The sequence below is a fragment of the Rhinatrema bivittatum genome, chromosome 2 (assembly GCF_901001135.1).
Source record: "Rhinatrema bivittatum chromosome 2, aRhiBiv1.1, whole genome shotgun sequence".
NCBI classification, from domain to species: Eukaryota; Metazoa; Chordata; class Amphibia; order Gymnophiona; family Rhinatrematidae; genus Rhinatrema; species Rhinatrema bivittatum.
In genome coordinates, this window is record NC_042616.1 from 553,108,895 (window position 1) to 553,132,879 (window position 23,985).

At 44.1% G+C, this 23,985-nt stretch overlaps 1 protein-coding gene across 3 annotated transcripts in view; it reads left to right on the top strand.

The window, feature by feature from the left end:
- Positions 1-23,985, top strand: part of RTTN (rotatin) — a 685,521-nt gene that overhangs the window by 637,540 nt on the left and 23,996 nt on the right. For all 3 annotated transcript variants that reach the window (XM_029590899.1, XM_029590897.1, XM_029590898.1), the window contains one exon: positions 13,056-13,125. In XM_029590899.1, coding sequence (XP_029446759.1) covers positions 13,056-13,125 — 70 coding nt within the window. The remainder of the gene's footprint in view (positions 1-13,055; positions 13,126-23,985) is intronic.

Genomic DNA, 23,985 nt, shown 5'->3' on the forward strand with positions numbered 1-23,985 from the left:
GGAGAGGAGTTGGCATAGAGGTAGCAGGTAAATATTGAAGAGGGTAGAGGATAGTGAGAAGCCTTGTCTAATGCCTCGAGTTAGGTGGATAGCTTTGGATTCACTATTACCTATTCTGACCTTGTAGAGTCTGTTATCTAGGTACGATTCAAATCAGCGAAGGGGGGGTTCCTGAAATATCAATTTTGGTAAGACGGTTTAATAGGATACTGTGGCTTATGGTGTCAAAAGCGGATGATATATGTAGTAATGCAAGAATGTAAGAATGGCCCTTGTCTAAACCTTTGAGGAGAGAGTCTATGAGTGAGATTAGAAGTTTCAGTACTGAAGAATTTGCGGAAACCAAATTGGGAGGGGAATAGAATATTATGTTTTTCTAAGTGGTCGGAGAGTTGGAGGTTTACTACTTTTTCAAAGATTTTTGCTAGAAAGGGTAAATTAGAAATTGGCCGAAAGTTGGCAAGATCATTTGGGTCGAGATTCGGTTTCTTTAGTATGGGTTTGACTATGGCTTGTTTTAAAGAATCAGGAACATTTCTATGGGTGAGGGAGCAGTTGATGATACCAGCTAGGGTTGGGCTATTAAGTTAGGGACAGACAGGAGGGATTTTGTTGGGATAGTATTGTATGGGTGCGATGAGAGCTTCATTTTCTTTAAAAGGGATTCTATCTCGGTGGCGGAGGTAGTCTCAAAAGAGTTCATAGTAGTGTGATGGTTTATTGGGCAGAATTTAGTATAAAAAAGGCTCCCAACTCCAAAACCTTCGGTTTAAGTAGCAGAAACTGCTTCCTCCTTTTTTGAGTCTGCTTTGAAAGATCTGGAAAAACCTGAATCTTCATATTCAAGAAGAGCTCCAACCTGTGGCGGAAGAACATTCTAAGAATCCAGTCTTTGTTTGATTCCATCAAAAAGGAAACTATCAATGTGGCTGGTTTAATCAAATCTTTTTGAGATGTTTCCAATAATGCTGTAACATCCAAAGGTGACTTAACGATTGATGAGAGCACAGATATATCATTTGAATTAGCAGGACCCTTTTTGAAAGATGGTAACTAATATATACGTGAAATAAATGGAAAAGCCTTTTCAAGAATCTTCAAAATTTCCAATAGATATCTCTTCCATATTTCTTTTGGGGCCACTGTAGGATCTTTAGGGAAATTAATAAAACAGAGATTTTTCCCCCTTGCTTGATTTTCTATATTTTCCAACCTTGAAGAGAACCTTTGATTTTCCTTGATAACATTCTGTTGTAAGCTCACCATATTTCCCAACTCTGTTTTATTTGACACACAGTTTACCTTTATATCAGCCACTTGTGATTCCACTAGTTTCAAACAGCTATCCAAGTAAGAAAAAGATTTAACTAAAGGGTTAATTTGACAAGCAATGTTAGTGTTAAGTGTCTGGATAGCGTCCCATAGAGAATCCATGGTTATTAATGAAGGTCTTACCAATTCTACTGGTTGGTAGACTGGCACTGTAGGAGTTAATTCTTCACTATGCCCTTCCACAACAGTGACAGATGAGTCCCCCGCCTTTCCTGGATCTTCAATCAGTGCTTGGGAAGAAAGCACTGAATCAGAGGGCACTGTAGCGTCTTTAAGATCTCTAACAGCCGCTTCTCCCCAAAACTGATTCAGTGTGCGTGCCTCCGCGGGATTGGAGGGGCAAGTCATTCCTCCGATGAAAAGGAGATGGAAAGCCCAGGGAGGGAACCACGTTCTGCTGCCTCCCGATCTGCCTCCAGCTTGCCAAGTCCCGGAGTGAGTCCCTCACGGTGCAAATGAATGTCCATTGGGCCCCGAACCTCCGAGGAAGGCGACTGCTGAGGTAAACCCCGCTCTATGGCTCTTCTTTTTCTGCCAGAGTGGGGCATATTGCGGCAAAAGAAACTGGGCTCAGACAGAACAGTTCACGAACGCCGAGCCAGTACGGCCATCTTGGAATCCCCCTGTCTGTTTTGATGGATTTCTAATGTTCATTGTTGAACTTAATTTATCCCTGTCTGTTATAACAGCTATATCATTAGATGGGGATTCTTGTGATTTTGCTAATTGTAATTGGAATCTGAGGTCTTTTCCTTCATTTACCATGGATATTTATTTAATTCAGCCTTGGTGTTTGAATAATTTTGAATATTTAGGTGAAAGTGTTTTTCATACATTTATGTGTTGACAGTAACTTTCACTTGCCTGTATTGTTTTGAGTTTTTCATATAATTATGATGTAACATAATGTTTTAATGTTGATTCTGTTATTTTCAGCTTCAGTGAATTTTCAGAAAGTCATATTATAAATACGCTGAATAAATCAATACATATAGCGGGGGTGGGGGGTGTAAATGAGCCATTGAGGAGGAGCAGAGTAAATTGAAATTATAAATAATTTTTAAAATTCACTTTATAATTTGGTTTTTCCTTACTTTAACACCAGAAATGACTAGTAAACAGTTTAGAGAGATAATGGATAATGATCTTAATTACATTAGTAATGAGGCCAGAATATTAAAGACAGGGCAAGACTATTAACAGAGTTGTCATAGTAACTAGTTGCAATACTTGTAATCTGATTACTTTTCTACAAAACAGATTCCATAGATGATTACTTTTTGTACAAACTAATCTAGAAATAATCAGGGTTTTTTTGTGTAAAAGTGTAGTAAGTTATCTTTACTTTTCTCTTTTTTTTTAAGTAGTTTTTTTGTTTTTTTTTACTTCAACTCAATTTCTTCCATGTTGTCTTTGAAATCAGGATGTCTATTATACAACTCTTCAAAACAAGGATAATGTGGCTCTAGGGATTCAATGCAATGGTGCTTTTCAGTTTACATCTAAGGAAGCCTTAACAGGTTTTGGTGTACTCTAAAACTAATCCATAGTAGATTACTTTGTATGAGACTGAGCATATAATCTTTTATTGATTCTTTTTTCAAAAGTAATATTAACAACCCTGACTACTGGATGCCAAGTATCTTTCACTGATTGATCTGAAAGGAGCAAAGCAATGCGACAAGGTGGTGACTAGGATCAGAGATATTCTGGGCTGCATAGAGTGAAGAATAACTAGCAGGAAAAAAAGAAGTGATAATTCCCCTGTAATGTCATTGGCGAGGCCTCATCTGAAGTACTGGGTTCTGTTCTTGAGACTGTATCTCAAAAAGGATAGACTAGGATAGAAGCAGTCCAGAGAGAAGAAACCAAAATGATTCAGTGTCTGTACCAAAAAAAACATGAAATGAGATTTGAGGATTTAAATATGTATACTCTAGAGCAGAGGAGAGATGGGGGAGTTATGATACACACTTTTAAGTACATGACAGATATTAATACACAACAATAAAACCTTTTCTGATGGAAAGGAAGCTATGGAACTAGGGGTCATGATATAATGCCCCCGGGGGTGCACTCAGGAACAGCATCAGGAAATATTTTTGCATGGAAAGAGTAATTATTACATGGAATAGCCTCCTGGAAGATGTGATTTAGACAAGAACGGTAATGGAATTCAAAAGGGTGTGGGATAAATTTATAGGACCCCTAGGGGCTAGAGGATAGAAATGAAAAAATGGGGTAATGTGGTAATTTTTGGTGTAACATTTCTGCATGGGGGTAACCTGCACGGATCAGCAATTATTTCTATCTTTTTATTTATTTATTTATTTGTTTGTTTGGGGTTTTTTTCCCATTTTAAATACCGTCATGCCAAGTGAAGATCATAGTGGTTTTCGGCATGATATAAATATTATAGGTAGCCAATTATAATCACTTGATATGTTCTAAAACCCTTGCTGGGCAATCTGGATAGGTTATTTATCCTTTTCTTCTATCATTTAATATGTTACTTGGCATTTCCTTTTGTTTGTCAAGACTTTGGATAAGGTGCTTACTAGGTGATAAAAATTCTAAGATTAAACATGGAACACCAACTAAAATGGATCCAGAGAGTTCCCATTTGCCTAGAATATACCATTGCTATAAACAGGAAATGCATTTTTTTAATTGAATTTCATCTATCTCTGAAGATAAGCAGGTTCATCATATCACAAAAATACATCACATAACTGTGCCTGGTACCAAGCATAATGAAATTTCCAGAACTTTCTTCTACAGACTAAAAGTCTTTACTGCACATGTAGAGCTTCCCCTTCTTCAGTGACTCTACAGCTGGTCTCAGTTTCCATTTCTTTCTTTAGTGTTTGTACTAATTGTCTTCCTAGCCTCAGCCAGAAACTTTATTATTTTATCCTTCTAGTTTCCTATTAATTTTTCCAGCTTTTCTTCAAGTTTTATTTTCCTCTTCGATTTTCTACCAGATCAGTCCCTCATCTGATTTTTTTCAATGGGATAATAGGTCTCTGATCATTTTTTTCTCTTACTGGCATCTTTTCTATGAAGAGAGATTTTTTTTCTTTTGATTTTTATATCAACAGCTTTTCTAGCTATTTCAGGAAAGGAGACTAGCAGTTTCAAATTTTGTCCCAAGCATGTACAAAGGTGTCCAACACAGACCAACACAAAGTGTGGTACATTTGCCTTGGGTAGGATCATGATGCTAATGGCTGTGAAATTTGCACCAGGTCATTACCTGAAGGGCTTCTGGCCTGGAAGGACAGGCTCCATGCCTTCTTTGCTGATGAACTTAAGCCCAGGTCCAAGAAACTGGCCTTCAGGATCTTTGCTTTGGTCTTTACTTAGGAGGGTATCAGGGAGATTCCTATGCTTGAGACATTTTTTGAAGGTGATGATTCAGAGGAACTGAAGCAAATTGGGGTGAACCAAGAAGATGTATTAGAGCAAACTGATAAACTAAAGTGCAACAAATCACCGAGTCCAAATGCTGTACACCCCAGAGTTCTGGAAAATAATTGAAATTGCAGATTTATTTCTAATAATATCTAACTTCTCATTCAAATCAGCTATGGTACTACAGGATTGGAATATGGCCATTTTAACATCCATTTTTAAAAAGGGTTCCAGGGATGATCTTGGGAACGACAGGCCGGTAAGCTTGACATCAATACTGGGCAAAATGGTAGAAGCTATTCTGAGATACAAAATTACTGACTATCTGGCAGACTCAGATTAATGGCGCAGAGCCAACATGGATTTAGGAAAGGGAAGTCTTGTTTATAAATAGGTTCAATTTTTTTGAAGGGATTAACAAGCATGTGAACAAGGGAGAGTCAATTGATTATAGTGTATCTGGTTTTTCAAAAGGCATTTGACAAAATCCCTCATGAGACTCATCAGGAAATTAGAGTCATGGAACTGGAGGCAATGTCCTATTGAAAATAGGTAATTGGCTAAAAGAAAACAGAATAGGACTGAATGGTCTGGAAAGCAGTGATGAAATTGGGTCCATTCTCTTTACCCAAATTTCTTCTATTTCCTCAAAAATTGATCAAGTAATGTCTAAGGTTACAGAGCAATAATCTGAAATTATTATGATCAGGATTTGGCTGGATCAAGTTGAAATGCTGTAACTGTACAACATTTCTGAGGTAACAGATAATCTGAGTAATCATAAAAAAATTGGAGTTTTTTGAGAATTATTCTCTGTGTTATAACCTGTGGCTGATTAACTTTCCTGGGCTTCCTATGACTTCTATTGATTGTTTAAGATATTTCTTATGGAATGTTTAAAGATATCAGAACAAAACATTCCTTTTATATTAAGATTTATTATGTTCCACAATATAAAAAAAGAGCAAGAGGAGAATCAACAATGGACCCTAAAACCTTTTGGCTTTTTTTGGAGAAGTCTGAATAAGAAGCCTCTGTTTCAGCTACCTTGTTGGTGACATTAGTTTTGGACTCTAATAGAGAATGGTTATTATGGCTTTTTCTTAAACTAAAGAATACTTCCTTTTTGAATTGTAAAATCAAAATGTTTCCTGATGTTTCTAGAACTTCTCAAAAGAAACAAAGACAGTTTTTGGTGATGCTTCCTGCCGGTGTTAGAGATGGGGGCTTTATTTTTCTTAAAATATCCATGCAAATGTACTGTTAAATATCAAGCTAAAGAGTATTTTTTGTTTTATCTCCTGCAACTCTTCCTTCCAATATTTTTCCTAGGCCAGCTCTCTTTAATGTAGTTTGCAAGAGATATTCTGCATTCTCTCCGGAATGAACTCAAGTTCTTAGAAAGTCCACCCTGTTTTTTGTTTGTTTCGACTCCAATAGACCTACCATTTTGGTGACAAAATAGACCATTTCTAATTTGAGTAGCAGACTCTATCTCCATCCCCTTAGAGGGACATATACTGGCAACCAATGTCATTATAGCTCTAATACGTTCTAACTGTCTTGAGAAGATTTTGACATGGAGTTCAACCCTCATATTCACATCACATTCAGGCCGATACAGTACAGTGCGCTCCGGCGGAGTGCACTGTTAACCCGCGATTGGATGCGCGTTTTCGACGTGCTAGCTTTACCCCTATTCAGTAAGGGGTAATAGCACGTCGAAAACGCACCCAATAGTGCCCGCAACATGCAAATGCAAGTTGATGGCCCTATTAGGTATTCCCGCGCGATTCAGTAAGTAAAATGTGCAACCAAGCCGCACATTTTATTTAAAAAATTAGCGCCTACCCAAAGGTAGGTGTTATTTTCTGCCGGCGCCAGGGAAGTGCACAGAAAAGCAGTAAAAACTGCTTTTCTGTGCACCCCTCGACTTAATATCATGGCGATATTAAGTTGGAGGTCCCAAAAGTTTAAAAAAAAAAAAAAAAAGTAAAAAAATAAAAATAAAAATTTGAAATAGGCCCGCGGCTCATGGGTTGAAAACCGGACACTCAATTTTGCTGGCGTCCGTTTTCCGAACCCGTGGCTGTCAGCGGGCTCGAGAACCGACGCTGGCAAAATTGAGCGTCGGCTGTCAAAGAGTGTCCTGTGCGCGCGCTGGGAGAGCGGGCACTCGCCCGCTCTCCCGCAATTTTTACTCACCCTAGGCTTTGCTTCTCCAGTTTCCCCTCTGACTCTTCCGGTGACCATCTCCTTTGGCAACCAGAATTTTCCTGTCTTGGTATTAGTGGATTCCTGACCCAGAGGCTCCTTCCTAATGAAGTCCCATGTAGACTTCCTGTGGATACCGACTGTTCCCCAGTCTGTCTCACTGGTTCTCTCAATCCATGAGGATCCACTTCCCAGGAGAATTTCTAGCACCACCGTCCTTGTGAAGATCCAGAAGGGGGCCCTCCACGTCGAGCTGCTGGAGTTCCATGTTGATAAATCCATCCATTCAATAGTTCTCGGGGTACCATGGCTCCAACAGTACTCACCCCAGTTCGACTGGACCTCTCTCCAGCTCTCTAAGTGGGGTTACAACTGCCACACATCCTGCCTGGAAAAAGTCGAGATCATGTCTACGGTTGTCCTCCCAGGACTTCCTTCTCAGTATGCTGAGTACACTGATGTTTTCTCTAAAAAGAGGGCTGACTCCCTGCCTCCTCTCAAGGGAGTATGACTGTGCTATCATCTTACTGCCCGATGCCAAACCGCCTTGTGGCAGGGTGTATTCTCTTTTGGTCCTGGAGACAAAGGCATTGTCCGAATATATTCAGGATAACTTGAACAAGGGTTTCATTTGCCGCTCTACCTCCTCAGCTGGTGCGGGATTCTTTTTTGTTGCCGAGAAATACGGCTCTTCCATCCTTGAATCGATTATTGCGGCCTGAATGCAATTACAAAAAAAGACCACTATCCTTTACCCCCAATCGCTGAACTAATTGATTGGCTACAAGGGGCCAAAGTATTCTCTAAACTGGACCTTCAAGGAGCATACAACCTGGTTCGTATTCGCCAAGGGGAAGAATGGAAAACGGCTTTTAACACTAAAGATGGCCGCTATGAATATCTCGTGATGCCCTTTGGCTTGTGTAATGCACCCGCAGTGTTTCAAAACATGATGAACAAAATCTTCAGCGATCTTCTTTATGATTGTGTGATGGTCTGTCTCAACAACATCCTGATTTTCTCAAAGATCTCATCACCAGGATGTCTACCTGGTACTCCGCCTCCGTGACAATCATTTGTATGCCAAACTTGAGAAGTGTGCATTCAAGAAGCAGAGCCTTCCTTTCCTAGGATACATTGTTTCCAATAACTGCTTCTGTATGGTCCCCTAGAAGCTCAAGTGTATTCAGAAATGGCCACAACTCAAGGGCCTACGAGTCCTACAGAGGTTCCTGGGTTTCACCAACTATTACAGGCATTTCATCAATAACTATTTCAATATCACCCCCCCCCCCTTTACCACTCTCACACGGAAAAGGGTTAATGCTAAACTCTGACTATCTGAAGCAGTCTTGGCCTTTCAGGATCTGAAGGCCTTCCTGGAGGAGCCCTGTCTTCAACACCCGGATCCTGCGCACCTGTTCATCCTTGAGGTGGATGCCTCCTCAGTAGGGGTAGGGGCAGATCTAAATCAGCATTCCTCCAAGGGCATCCTGCACCTGTGCTCGTTCTTTTCAAAAATGTTTGCGCTGGCTGAACACAATTATGGGATTGGTGATAGAGAGCTTCTGATAATCAAGTTAGCTCTAGAGGAATGGTGTCATTGGTTAGAGGGGGCATAGCACCGCATAACCATTTACATAGACAATAAAAGCCTGTAATACCTCATCAGGCACAACGCCTAAATGCCTGACTAACACATTTGCCCTTCTTCTTTTCCCACTTCAATTTCAACTTTTATATAAAGTGGCAGCCAAGAACAACTGAGCAGACGCTGTTTCCTGCTCTTTTCTGACTCAGGACATGCCAGAGTCGGATAAACACATCATCGACCCGGCTCAGGTACTCTTCGCCTCCACATTGACTGTTCCTCCAGGGAAGATGGTCATACCTTGCAAACTCCACAAAAAAGTGTTAATGTGGTCCCACGATTCTCGCGTTGCAGGTCACTCTGGATGAGCCCAGACCTTCGCTTTACCCCAGCAATATTATTGGTGGCCCCAAATGCAGAAAGATGTCCAGGCATATGTGGACTCCTGTCTCACCTGCGCACAGCAGGGACGACCCTTGGAGCTATTATATCCATTGCCAGCCCCCAGGTCATTTGTCCACCGACTTTGTGGTGGACCTCCATCTCTCTAATAGCAACACAGTCATTTGAGTTGTGGTAGACCGCTTCTCTAAGAAGGCTCACTTCACCCGATCTTACTGTTTTCTGCCTATCTCCAACCATTGCCTGGATACAGACTCTGACTGTAATCACCTGCCTCGACTTCTGCTTGGATATCGACTCTGACCATAGCCACCTGGCACAGACCTCGGCCTGGACCACAACCCTCTGTTTACTTGCTTGGACTTCATCTCTGAGCAGGATCACCTGCCACAGAGCTCAGTTTGGACCAGCGCTTCTCAACCGGTGTGTCGCCAAGCACCGGCTGGTGTGTCGCGTGCTCCCGGTCTCTCCCGCTGCCCTTTCTTCCCTGCTGCCGTTGCCGCCGGGCTATCAGCATGTTCAAGCCCAGTGGGAACGGCAGCAGTGCTAAAAGAAGTTGTGGCACCCGTGGCTGGCCTTTTCTTCTTCCCGCGCCTGCCCCCCCCCCCCCCCGTGACCCAGAACAGGAAGTGATACGCGGTGCGCGGGAAGGAGAAAGAGCCGTGCCGCGTGATAAAGTAGCAGCGGCGGCTGCAGCATTGACTCCCGCGCAATTGAAGCAGCCGGTAATCGAGAAAGGAGACAGCAGCATGAGCCTCCCGCGGCTGATGGGATTCTTCTTTCTTGGCCTGCGGGGGCTGGAGGAGGCTGCTGCAGCTACCATTTGTGCTCGGGGCGGGCGGACGGGCGGGGGGGGGGGGGGAGAGGAACTGAGTGAGAGAAAGAGAGAGAAGCAGCCAGCCAGTGTGTAAGTGAGAGAATGTATTTGATTGAGAGCATGTGTGTGATTGAGAGAAACTGGTCAGAGAGCTGATGTGTGTGTATATGTGAGAGACAATGAAAGTGACTGCTCAAGGAGATGACTGATTTGTATGTGAGAGTGTGAGACAGTCAGGGATGTGACTGATGTGTGTGTGTGTGTGTGTGTGTGTGTGTGTGTGTGTGTGAAAGAGAGAAAAAGCATGGAAGTGAGAAATCTGGGTATGTGAGAAAGCATGGGAATAAGAAGCCTGGTGTTGTGGGGGTGTGTGAGAAAGAAAGCATGGGAGTGAGAAGCCTGATTATGTGAGAGAGAGCATGGGAGTGGGAAGCCTGTGTGTGTGTGTGCATGTATGAGAGAGAGACTGGTTGGTAAGGTGACTGTGTGTATGAGAGAAAGAGACTGGTGTGTGTGTGAATGTGGGAGAAAAAATGTGATTCAGGGAATGAGGAGCCTGTGCAGTGGAGAGCGAGCATGGGAATGAGAGAGAGACTGGTGTGTGTGTGTGTGTGTAACAGAGAGAAAGTGATTATGGGAATGAGAAGCCTGTGCATGTGAAGAGAGTGAGCATGGGAGTGAGAAACTTGGGTGTGTGTGAGACACAGCATGGGAGGGAGAAGCCTGTATATGTAAGACAGAACATGGAAGTGGGAAGCCTGTGTGTATGTGTGTGTGTGTGTATATGCATGCATGAGAGAGATCAGGTGACTGGTGTGTATATGTGTGTGTGTGTGAGAGAGAGAGAGAGAAAGAAAGTGATTATGGGAATGAGAAGCCTGTGCATGTGAAGAGTGAGCATGGGAGTGAGAAACCTGAGTGTGTGTGAGACACAGCATGGGAGTGAGAAGCCTGTATATCTGAAAGAGAATATGGGAGTGGGAAGCCTGTGTGTGTGTATGCATGAGAGAGATCAGGTGACTGGTGTGTGTTTGTGTGTGTGTGAGAGAAAGAAAGTGATTATGGGAATGAGAAGCCTGTGCATGTGGCGAGAACAAGCATGGGAGTGAGAGACTGGTGAGTGTGTGAGACAGAGAAAGTGATTATGAGAGTGAGAAGCCAGTATATGTAAGTAGAACATGGGAGTGGGAAGCCTGTGTGTGTGTATGGCATGAGAGAAACTGTTCAGGAAGGTGACTGGTGTGTGTGTCAAAGACTGGGAGATGATTGGTGTGTGAGAGACAGAAACTGGTCATGGGGGCATGACTGGTATGGTGTGTGTGTGTGAGAGACATGGGCACTGAGGAAGAGGACCATGAGTGTCAAGCTTAGCCTCTACTGCTGCTTCTGCTGTGTGCTACGGCCTACATGGAAGAGGAGTAGGAAAGCTGCTGGAGGGAATAAGTAAAGGTGGCTTTTTAAGTTTATTTTTCTTGATTGACTGCCATTTTAATTATTTAATATTATGTGATGTGTCTGCTTTTTTTGAAATATTTTATTGGTGTTTGGAGAATTTTTAATAGTTTTTATGAGTTTTTAGTTGTTGGATGTTATTCTGTTCATAGCTGTTTTGAAGCATTTATTCTGCTTATTAGTATAGTTTTACAATTATTTCTGTGTAGGGATCTTTAGCTGCTTGCTTGTTCTGTTTTCCTAATAAGAGGTGTATTGGTTTTTAGGGCCTGATTTAATATTTGTAGTGTTGCCTTTTCATAGATAGGGTTGCTCCTGTTTGAGTGTATTCCATAATACAGGTATAACTGTGTGCGGATTAGTTTATGTGCATTACTACAGATCCTGAGAGTATGTTAGGTCGGTTCTGTGTCTGTTACCGAGATGAGATATTTTACTAGCAAGTAAGTGTTTGTATCAGTCTTATTTATTCTGTTTTCTCAAGAGGACATGCATTGATGGTAAACTGCTGTCTTTTCATAAGTAGGGCTATTGAGCCTGGAAGTAGAAGGAGTTTGAATTGCTGATACTGAGATGACACCAGAACCAGAATATCTTTTTTGTAGGGTGAGTTGTATGGGGAATGTCATAATTCTGCTTTACATCCATTATTGTGGGTTAGGGGGGTTCCCGTGGATGCAAACTGTACTTTTACATCTAGCCCCATGACGATCATGGGTCAGTGTGTCACGCATGTGAGAACCATCTGTCAGGTGTGTCCCGACAGAAAAAAGCTTGAGAACCACTGATCTGGACCACGATCTCACATCCACTCACTTGGACCTCATCTCTCAGCTGCCACTGACTACTGTCCGTATCTTGCCTCTTAAATTTAACAGGACTAAACTTGAAATAAGTCAATAACAAGACATCTCAGTAAAACAATAGGCTGTAGCAGCACATTTAAGGCATCCCTATAAGGTGCCAAGCTGTTTATAACATGCCTTCCGCTTAAGACCATTTTCAATTGCTTTCACTCCTATTCATGCCCTCTCCTATGATCCCTTCTGTGCTCCTTTCTGAGTGCTGATCCCCCTCTGCCCCCAACCATGACTGTACTACTCCCTCAATGCAGCTTTTTTCCCCTCACTGTCAGAACAACAGGACAGCCAGAGCACCTGTAGCAGTGGCCAGAAATGCGCCTCAAAATCATCACACTGCTTAGTGCTGCCGCTGGTATGGAGCAGCAGCTGTTGACGTAGCTGGTGGCAGTGCTTTTCCCCTCTTCTTCTCAGCACAGCTTCAGATTCCTTATGTGGCAATCTTCCACACACTTCCCTGCCTCCTTTCTGCACCAGTTTGGGCTTCCTGAGGCCACAATCTTCCTTTTCTCATCGTGGGATCACGCAGTGGGATTAGGCAGCTGGAACCTTAGAGCAGAGAGTGCCTCAGAGATGAGATCAGTCTGCTCTATTTCTCAGCAGTTGCACTTTGGTTGTTTCTCTTCTGGCGGACCCCCTGTAATGGTCTTGTGGAGGGTCCACAGACCCCAGTTTGGGGCTATACTATATATAAATGCAAAGTTATTTGTGACAATATTACCTCATAGCACCATGTTACCTCCATGCCTTAGGAAAGTTAGCAGTTATTCCAGGTGTTCATTCAACATTTCTTATGTGTTCACTTATGCACATGTAGAATTACATAATATAATGCAGCATGATAAAATATTTTAATGTAATATTTTGCTGGCTTTCCATTAATCATTGCAAGCAGCTGCAACACCATCAACTTCAGACTTTGATTACATGGGAATAAATGTATAATAATCTAATAACTATGTTTTTACTACAGGCAAAAGTGACTTTGAAAAACCCAATAATTAAAAGGAGAATTGATGAAGCTTTCTCTTTACTGATGAAAAGTAAGTCTGACTATTTTTTTCTGTTTTACTGGGGGGAGGGTTATTCTTAAAATGTTTAACAAAACAAGACTGCATTATTTCCAGCATTTTATCCAAACAGGATCCTGTCATTCTCCCAGGACAAGCAGGATGTTAGTCCTCACATATGGGTGACATCATCAGAATGGAGCCCAATTACGGAACACTTTTGTCAAAGCTTCTAGAACTTTGACTGGCACACTGAACATGCCCAACATGCCACCAACCCTGCATCCAGCAGGGGTCCCCTTTCAGTCTCTTTTTTTTTCCACGCAGCAGTAGCCTCGCAGATTTCTAGAGCACTGTGAGAATTCCTCACAACATTTTCCTCACAGAAACTTACTTCAAAAATTTCAAACTTTTTCCCCATTCCGGGGTTCCCCATCAACCACCGACCTCCGTTGACACCAGTAAGTTTACCTCGTCCTTTGCGGTCAATTCCCGGTGGTGCTTTCTTTGGTGCCCTACAGCCACCGACTTTATTGTTTCAAAAAAATAGCGACCGTGTTCTGAAAGTGCCCCGAGTGCCCGAGGACCATGTCCATTATGGACCCTCACAATGTATGTGTTTTGTGCTTGGGGGCCTGCTCACGACGTCCAATGGTGCACTAGCTATGCCCATATGATGCCAAAAGGCCGCAGGGCCCGCTTGGAAAAGATGGAACACCTTTTTAAGCGAGTGTCTCTGTCTACTCCAGCCAAGGCTACACCGAGTCGAAAGCCTTCCTCTTCAATGACTCCGTCGCCATCGAAGTCTCAGCACCATCGAGACACTGGTGACCGTCCATCACCAGCCTCTTCACGTTTGAAGGCATCCACATCTTCCTCCTCGGTGTCGGAGAAGGATCGGACCGAGCATTGCGACGTGAGCCTTCTTCCGATGCCACCACCAGAAGCCATCGGCATCGACAGAACCTCCAGCCAAGAAGTCCCGGGGAGAAGGGGCCCCATCCCCCTCTGGACCTGGGACACTGAGGCGTTCCCCACCGGTACTGGGAGCCAAGACTCCACTGATACATGTGGATCCTCCGGCAATGCTTTCTGAGCCTCCAACCCCGGTGGCTGTGCTGCCAACGCCAGCCTTCAGGGAGGAATTGGACCGGATGGTCCAAGAGGCAGTTCTCCAGGCACTTCGGGGGTTCCAATCTCCACCGGCTCCCATGCCGACACCCGACCCAATGCCTACCATGCTGGCTCTGCTTCTCGAGCGCCTGGATAACTTAATCGGTGCATTGCCATCGGTGCCTGTTCCTTCCTTGCCATCGGCACCTCCAAGACCACTGACACTGATACCTATTCTGTTGTCCTCGGATGAGGAACATAGAAATGACGGCAGAAGAAGACTAAACGGCCCATCCAGACTGCCCAGCAAGCTTTCACACTTATTTTTTTCATACTTAGCCGTTACTCTTGGCCCTTATAAGTAACTTTTTGGTTCTATTTCCCTTCCACCCCTGCCATCAATATAGATACACTGCTGGTGCTGCATCTAAGTGAAGAATCTTGCTAATTGTTTAGGGGTAGTAACCGCCGTAATAAGCAAGCTACTCCCACGCTTGTTTACCCAGCCTGTGCAATTCAGTACTTATTGGTTGTTGTCTGAATATAAATCATCTTTTCTTCATCCCCCCCTTGCCATTGAAGCAGTGAGCTGCGCTGGATATGTATTCCAAGTGAAGTATCAGGCTTAATTGATTCTGGGTAGTAACCGCCGTAACAAGCAAGCTACTCCCCTGCTTTTTTGTGGATGCAAATCCTTTTTTCCACATTTCCTCTTGCCGTTGAAGCATAAAGCAATGTTGGTGTCGCATTAACCGTGTGTATGTTTATTGAATAAGGATATTAATCTCCAGGTAGTAGCTGTCATTCCCGCAAGTCACCCCCATGCCTCTTCTTTTCATTCACATCCTCTAGACTTTATGGATCCACAGTGTTTATCCCATGCCCCTTTGAAATCCTTCACAGTTTTGGTCTTCACCACTTCCTGCGGAAGGGCGTTCCAGGCATCCACCACCCTCTCCGAGAAGAAATACTTCCTGACATTGGTTCTGAGTCTTCCTCCCTGGAGCTTCAAATCGTGACCCCTGGTTCTGCTGATTTTTTTCCAACAGAAAAGGTTTGTCATTGTCTTTGGAACATTAAAACCTTTCAAGTATCTGAAAGTCTGTATCATATCATCTCTGCTCCTCCTTTCCTCCAGGGTGTACATATTTAGATTCTTCAATCTCTCCTCGTAAGTCATTAGAAGACCCTCCACCTTTTTGGTCGTCCTTTTCTGGACTGCCTCCATCTAGTCTCTGTCTCTTTGGAGATACGGTCTCCAGAACTGAACACAGTACTCCAGGTGAGGCCTCAACAAGGACCTGTACAAGGGGATAATCACTTCCCCTTTTCTTACTTGATATTCCTCTTTCTCTGCAGCCCAGCATTCTTCTGGCATTAGCTATCACCTTGTCACATTGTTTCGCTGACTTCGGAACAAATTTTACTGATGCCGGAGCCGGTTCCAGGACCATCAGGTCTGTTGTCGCCCCAACGTCCATCAAAAGCACCAATTCCATCAATGCCATCACCGTCCTCTGTGCCTGCATCGGTGCCACCTCCAGATCCAGCTGGATTTGGACCCTTACATCAATCTGAAGGCCCGCATGGTCCTGGAGATGCACCATATGATCCCTGGGGTGATGATTCTTCTGACACTCAGGACTCGGATGAACTCCTGTCAGAGCCTTCACCCCCAGAAGAATGCCGCCACTCCCATCCTGAACATAAGAAAATGCCATACTGGGTCAGACCAAGGGTCCATCAAGCCCAGTATCCTGCTTCCAACAGTGGCCAATCCAGGCCACAAGAACCTGGCAAGTACCCAAAAACTAAATATATTCCATGTTACCATTGCTAATGGCAGTGGCTATTCTCTAGGTGAACTTAATAGCAGGTAATGGACTTCTCCTCCAAGAAGTTATCCAATCCTTTTTTAAACACAGCTATACTAACTGCACTAACCACATCCTCTGGCAACAAATTCCAGAGTTTAATTGTGCGTTGAGTAAAAAAGAACTTTCTCCGATTAGTTTTAAATGTGCCCCATGCTAACTTCATGGAGTGCCCCCTAGTCTTTCTACTATCCGAAAGAGTAAATAACCGATTCACATCTACCCGTTCTAGACCTCTCATGATTTTAAACACCTCTATCATATCCCCCCTCAGTCGTCTCTTCTCCAAGCTGAAAAGTCCTAACCTCTTTAGTCTTTCCTCATAGGGGAGCTGTTCCATTCCCCTTATCATTTTGGTAGCCCTTCTCTGTACCTTCTCCATCACAATTATATCTTTTTTGAGATGTGGCGACCAGAATTGTACACAGTATTCAAGGTGCGGTTTCACCATGGAGTGATACAGAGGCATTATGACATTTTCCGTTTTATTCACCATTCCCTTTCTAATAATTCCCAACATTCTGTTTGCTTTTTTGACTGCCGCAGCACACTGAACCGATGATTTCAATGTGTTATCCACTATGACACCTAGATCTCTTTCTTGGGTTGTAGCACCTAATATGGAACCCAACATTGTGTAATTATAGCATGGGTTATTTTTCCCTATATGCATCACCTTGCACTTATCCACATTACATTTCATCTGCCATTTGGATGCCCAATTTTCCAGTCTCACAAGGCCTTCCTGCAATTTATCACAATCTGCTTGTGATTTAACTACTCTGAACAATTTTGTGTCATCTGCAAATTTGATTATCTCACTCGTCATATTTCTTTCCAGATCATTTATAAATATATTGAAAAGTAAGGGTCCCAATACAGATCCCTGAGGCACTCCACTGTCCACTCCCTTCCACTGAGAACTTCATTAAAGAGATGTCTGAAACCATCCCTTTTAAACTACAACCGGAGGAGGATGCTTGGCATAAGATGCTTGAGTTATTATAATTTGTTGATGCCCCTAAGGAAGTGATGGCAGTTCCAGTACATGAAGTGCTCCTTGATTTGTTACAACGCACCTTGGAACACCCTGGCACAATTCCACCAGTGAACAGAAAAACTGATGCCAACTATCTGGTCCAGTCAGCTCCGGGGTTTCAAAAAAGCCAACTGCCCCATCAATCTGTGGTCGTTGAGTCTGCCCAGAAGAAAGCCAAGAAATCTCGGCCTCATTCTTCTTCCCCTCCAGGTAAAGAACAGAAATCCTTGGATGCCTTTGGACGGAGAGTCTTCCACTGTTCTATGCTGATGGTATGTATGGCAGCTTATCAGCTATTCATGATTCAGTACTCAAGGAATCTTTGGAAGAAGGTCCAAGAATTCTCTGAAACTCTACCAGATGAATACCAAGAAGGACTTACCACAATCCTTCAGAAAGGTCTCAATGCTGAAAGCATGAAGTGAGGGCAGCATATGACATCTTTGAAAGTGCCTCAAGAGTATCGGCAGCAGGCATAAGCGCCAGATGCTTAGCATGGCTCAAATCTTGTACAGGGGGCAATTTATTTGGCGACAAAATTCAGGTAACAGTGGCGCAACTAAAAGATCATCATGACACCTTGCGACAGCTGCCCACTCTCCCCTCGGACTTCCCATCTACCACCAAGAGGTCTTTTTGAAGGGATCCTAGGAAGCTATCCTATAAGCCACGTAGGTATTATCCATCTCCATCATGACTCGACAACCTTAGACCTTCCCAAAGAGGCCAGCCTCGACAACCAGGGCCCCAAAAGCCCAACCAGCCCCACAGGCTGGTCCAGCATCGGGGTTTTTAATCCTTACTAGAGGGCAGAAATCAACCCCCGCCTACCACACTCATTCCAGTAGGAGGCCGCTTGTGCCACTTTGCCAACATATGGCACACAATTACAACAGACCAATGGGTCCTTTCTGTGGTCACCCATGGTTACCATCTGAATTTCCTCATGCTACCACCAAATCTGTCACCATGTCCAGCGTGGGGTCTAACCAAACACACTTCACTTCTCGAGACAGAGCTCTCGACCCTCCTGCAGTCCAATGCCATCGAACCGGTACCTCGACTACAGTGGGGTCAAGGGTTCTACTCTCGGTATTTTCTAATTTCAAAGAAATCAGGAGGCATTCATCCTATTTTGGACCTATGCGCCCTAAACAAACATCTCCACAAAGAAAAGTTCAGAATGGTATCCTTGGGCACCATGCTCCCTCTACTGCAGCGGAGAGATTGGCTCTGCTCTCTAGATCTTCAGGAGGCTTATGCCCACATTGCCATATACCCTCCTCATCGAAAATACCTCAGGTTTGTAGTAGGCCACAATCATTTCCAATACCGAGTGCTGCCATTCGGCCTAGCATCAGCACCCCATGTATTCACGAAATGCGTGGCAGTAGTTGCAGCTCACTTGCAACAAAACAACATCCTCGTCTATCCGTATCTAGACGATTGGCTCCTCAGAGGTCCATCCCACAAGGAAGTGCTCCACTCCCTCCATTTCACCATCAGCCTACTGCAATCCTTGGGGTTTCTAATAAACTTTCTCAAGTCACATCTGACTCCATAAGAACATAAGAAATTGCCATGCTGGGTCAGACCAAGGGTCCATCAAGCCCAGCATCCTGTTTTCAACAGAGGCCAAACCAGGCCACAAGAACCTGGCAATTACGCAAACACTAAGAATATCCCATGCTACTGATGCAATTAATAGCAGTGGTTATTCCCTAAGTAAACTTGATTAATAGCCGTTAATGGACGTCTCCTCCAAGAACTTATCCAAACCTTTTTTGAACCCAGCTACACTAACTGCACTAACCACATCCTCTGGCAACAAATTCCAGAGCTTTATTGTGTGTTGAGTGAAAAAGAATTTCCTCTGATTAGTCTTAAATGTGCTACTTGCTAACTTCATGGAATGCCCCCTAGTCCTTCTATTATTTGAAAGTGTAAATAACCAATCACGCACCCTCTCGTTTATCGGAGCAGATCTAAACACTGCCCAAACCAAAGCGTTTCTCCCAAAGGACCGGGCACGTGCGTTATCAACCCTGGCCAAAGCAGTGCAGACTCGCCAAACCACTACAGCTCATCATCTATTAACTTTGTTAGGTCACATGGCGTTCACGGTTCATGTAACCCCAATGGCTCGCCTAGCCATGAGAGTAACACAATGGACTTTAAAGTCCCAGTGGTCCCAGTCAATTCGACACATGTCCCACATTGTCCACATCACCAACCAGCTTCATCTCTCACTAGCTTGGTGGATAGAGGAGTCCAGTCTTCAGATAGGACTACCCTTCCAACCTCCACAACCTCCAATTACTTTGATAACAGATGCATCCAACCTGGGTTGGGGGGCCCAAGTCAATAACCTCCAAACCCAGGGATCCTGGATCATATCGGAAGCAAGGCACCAGATAAATTTTCTAGAGCTCCAGGCAATCCGATATGCCTTCTTCGCTTTTTGGGATTGCCTCTCCAACAAGGTAATCCTAATTCAAATGGACAACCAGGTAGCAGTGTGGTACCTCAACAAGCAAGGGGGCACAGGCTCTTATCTGCTATACCAGGAGGCGGCGCAGATCTGGGCCTGGGCTCTCTCCCATTCCATGCTACTGAGAGCAACCTACCTTGCAGGTCTGGACAATGTGATAGCGGACAATCTCAGCTGGACCTTTCATCCTCACGAATGGTCCCTAGATCCCACTGTAGCGAACAAATTTTTCACCAATGGGGCCGCCCACACATAGACCTCTTTGCGTCAATTCACAACCGCAAACTGGACAACTTCTGCTCTCTACACCGCAGCCACGACACACCACCACGAGATGCCTTCGCCCTCTCGTGGGCAAGGGGTCTTCTATATGCCTACCCTCCACTTCCTCTCATCAGCAAGACTCTTGTGAAGTTATGGCAGGACGGAAGCACAATGATCCTCCTAGCCCCTCACTGGCCGCGTCAGGCTTGGTTTCCCATCCTATGCAACCTCTCAGTCCAGCAACCAATTCGCCCTGGCACCGATCCAACTCTGATAACGCAGAACAACCGGCTGTTGTGTCATCCGAACCTTCATTCCCTGTCTCTGACAGCCTGGATGTTCAAAGGTTAATACTACAATCTCTTAATCTATCTGACAGTGTTTCCCAGGTCCTCATAGCTTCACGAAAGCCTTCTACCAGAAGATCTTATTGTTCCAAATGGAAAAGATTCTCCTCATGGTGCACCACAAAATAAATAGATCCCTTTTCCTGCCCCACAACAAGGTTCCTGGACTATATGTGGCACCTTTCCGAGTCTGGTCTCAGACTTCCTCCATCCGAGTGCATGTCAGCACCATAGGCACTTACCATAAAGGTGTAGGAGACGCCCCAATCTCGGCGCAACCCTTGGTAGAGCGCTTTATGAGAGGCCTGCTCCAGCTCAAACCTCCACTGCATCCTCCGGTTCCAACATGGTACCTCAATGTTGTGCTAGCACGACTCATGCGACCTCCGTTCGAACCCTGCACTCCTGCAAGCTTTGACATCTCACTTGGAAAGTGATCTTTCTAGTTGCTATAACATCAGCTCGCAGAGTCAGTGAGCTACAGGCACTCGTAACATACTCACCGTATACCAAATTTCTTAACGATAGTGTGGTACTCCGCACTCATCCTAAATTCTTGCCAAAGGTAATTTCTGATTTCCACTTAAATCAGTCCATAGGCCTCACTCACAACCAGGTCAGCGGGCTCTGCATTCCTTGGACTGTAAACGTGCTCTCGCCTTTTATCTGGACCGTACTGCAGCCCATAAGAAGTCCACCCAACTGTTTGTCTCCTTCGATAAAACCAAATTGGGAGTACCGGTGGGCAAGGAGACCCTGTCCACCTGGCTGGCGGACTGCATTTCCTTCTGCTACTAACAAGCTGGCCTTCCATTACAGGAACGCATAAAAGGGCATTCAGTAAGAGCCATGGCAGCGTCAGTAGTGAACCTCCATTCTGTACCTCTTGCTGACATCTGCAGAGCTGCCACATGGAGCTCTCTCCATACACTTGCAGCTCATTACTGTCTCAACAAGGCTGGCCAGCAAGATTCCATCTTTGGCTAGTCGGTTCTGCGTAATTTATTTCCAGTTTAATAACCCATCTTCCTGCCTATGACCCACTGGAAAACTCAGGCTGCCCTCCTACCAAAACCACCCCAGTTGTTGTGTCTGTTGCACGTCATTGGGTGTTTTTGGTTCATTCTATTCGGGCATCCTATAGCTCGCTATTCACCCACATGTGAGGACTACCATCCTGCTTGTCCTGGGAGAAAGCAGAGTTGCTAACCTGTAACAGGTGTTCTCCTAGGACAGCAGGATGTTAGTCCTCATGAAACCCGCCCACCACCCCGCGGAGTTGGGTTCGCTTACATTTTATTATTTTATTTTTCGCTGGTACTTTTGCTACAAACGAGACTGAAGGGGAACCCCTTCTGGATGCAGGGTTGGTGGCATGCTGGGCATGCTCAGTGTGCCAGTCAAAGTTCTAGAAACTTTGACAAAAGTGTTCTGTTAATGGGCTCCATCCTGATGATGTCACCCACATGTGAGGACTAACATCCTGCTGTCCTAGGAGAACACCTGTTACAGGTAAGCAACTCTGCTTTCTTTGTAATAGTAGTACTTCTGCAACCAGCTACAGTCTCTCCTAGGATAAATGATCTTTGGTTCTGGAGCTAGGTAACAGATTCTTAAAACAGTTTTTTTCCATCTTTATTAGTCCCCTTCCCAAACAGGCCAATACAGCTACCAATTTGCTTCCTGCCTGAGGAATGAGTCAAATCTGTTGCAGACTGAAGCCCTCAAGCACTCTTTGCTAGTAGGGGTCACCACTGGTAGCTGTTGTCTCCTCCACAAATCACCTGAATTCCTCCGGCTTCTATGAATAGAATAATAAATCCAAAGTCTCCAATACCAATGCACATGCTGCTATATCTAAACTATATACTCAAACTAGCCAGTTTCTTCACAGAAACAAACTTTTAGGGAGATTTACTAAGCTGTGATATTCTATAGCAAGAGGCGCAAATTATCACAGGGGGCTGTCCCACAATAATTTTCCTCTCATCTGATGAAATATCACAGCATTCTCTTGGCACAAATTTTTATCGCAGGAGAAATGTGCAGTAAAAAATTGTGCCAAGGCCTTCATTGTTTAAAGGGCCTAAAGCCCAAAAATCCTCCCCCATCCCAAATTGTGCAAAAGCCCCCAGGGGTCAATTTTGACCTCTGCCCTGCCCCCACCCCCGCCCTGCCCCCACCCCTGATGCTTGTAGAAGAAGCAGTGTCCTTCACAATAAAAAAAAATAATAATAAAAATTTGTAAACACACACAACAACCCTCTGTCAGCTTCTCTAAGCCTTCCCCATATGGCCTAGGTCCTGCCGCTGGATTTTACCTATATCACATGTATTACATGATAGGGACAACATCAGGTTGCCGCCATTTTGACAAATGGCATTGACTGGGCCTTTTCAGGTTGGAGAGTTTGAGAAGGGGCTTGGGGGGAGGGGTCACTGGAACCCAGGAGCAAGTTTGCGTTTGGACAGGGAGGTGGGGGGAGGGCAAACAAGTTGACTTGATACAGGGGGAGGGGTGTATTGGATACTTTGGGGAAAGGTTAGGGACAAGGGCGGAGTGTCATCGCATGTTTAAAAAGTTGGGGTTTTTTTCACTTGTGAAGATTGCCACTGCCTTCACAGGCAGCCAGGGTAGAGATTGGCATGGATTCCCAGGCGTGATAATAGAGGTTGGGGGGGGATGTTTCAGGCCATTTTTCCCTTTAAATTTTCCTGTGGGATCATTAGGGACCCACAGTAGCGTCCCAGTGCTCCCTTGGGCAAATAACTACAACCCTCATGTATTAAAATAATGGGACTGACTTTTTTGTAAATCTGCTGAATTATTTTATTTATATAGAATTGCCTATCCATAGACTGCAATTTTATACACACAAATATGTGCAAAGCAGCTTATTTCCATAGGGGGAGGAATACACTGAAGATATCATGCAGTAGCACATGATATGGCCACATTAAACAGCCATTAACATGTGATATTACCATATTGCTGCTTAGTAAGTGTCCCTATTTGGGGTTTTTTTGTTCTATTGCTCTTGTTTTGGTCTTATTCCTAGATTGCCTTTTTGGGGGGGGGCTTTAATATATTTTATCATATAAGACATTTCTGGAATAAAAGGAATGTATCTTGCATTATTGCCATATCTCTGATCCCTTTTTTTTTTAACTTTTCTTTCCAGAGTCTTATGTTTTTTTATGCTCTGTGTGTAACACTGTGATACTTGTGTGGGTTCTGAAAACCAAAAGCACAGCATTGGTCTCTATTTTCTTAAATTCTCAATAGTATATGTGATTAAGTAGAAGGAGCTGTCATATTTACGGCTGGATACCTGTCTATGCAAAGACATTTTTGTAGGAGAAATAGGCAGTGACTGACAGAATTAATATAGCCTATTACCATCTTCCAGCTTCTCTACGAATTCAGTGACTGAACAGTAAACTATCCAAGCATAACTTGTATTTTAGGTGTAGCCAATCCCCTATTTGGGTGGTTTAGTCACATCCAGAGGTACTACAGGTCCAGTTCTAAGTCTGGATGATGGGGGGAAGCTGTCTTCCAGGGCCCCTAGCAGTCAGTCACTACTACAGTCACAGGCTCACACTCTAGCTCGATGATCACCACCAGGTGCAAGAGTGGCCAGTATAAGATCAGGGAAGCCAAAAGTATCAGAACATTTATTTATACCCATTCTAAGATGAGGGTGTGTTGGGAAAAGTAGAGCATCTACAGGCACAGGAGCCATTTTGAAGTGGCATTAGAGG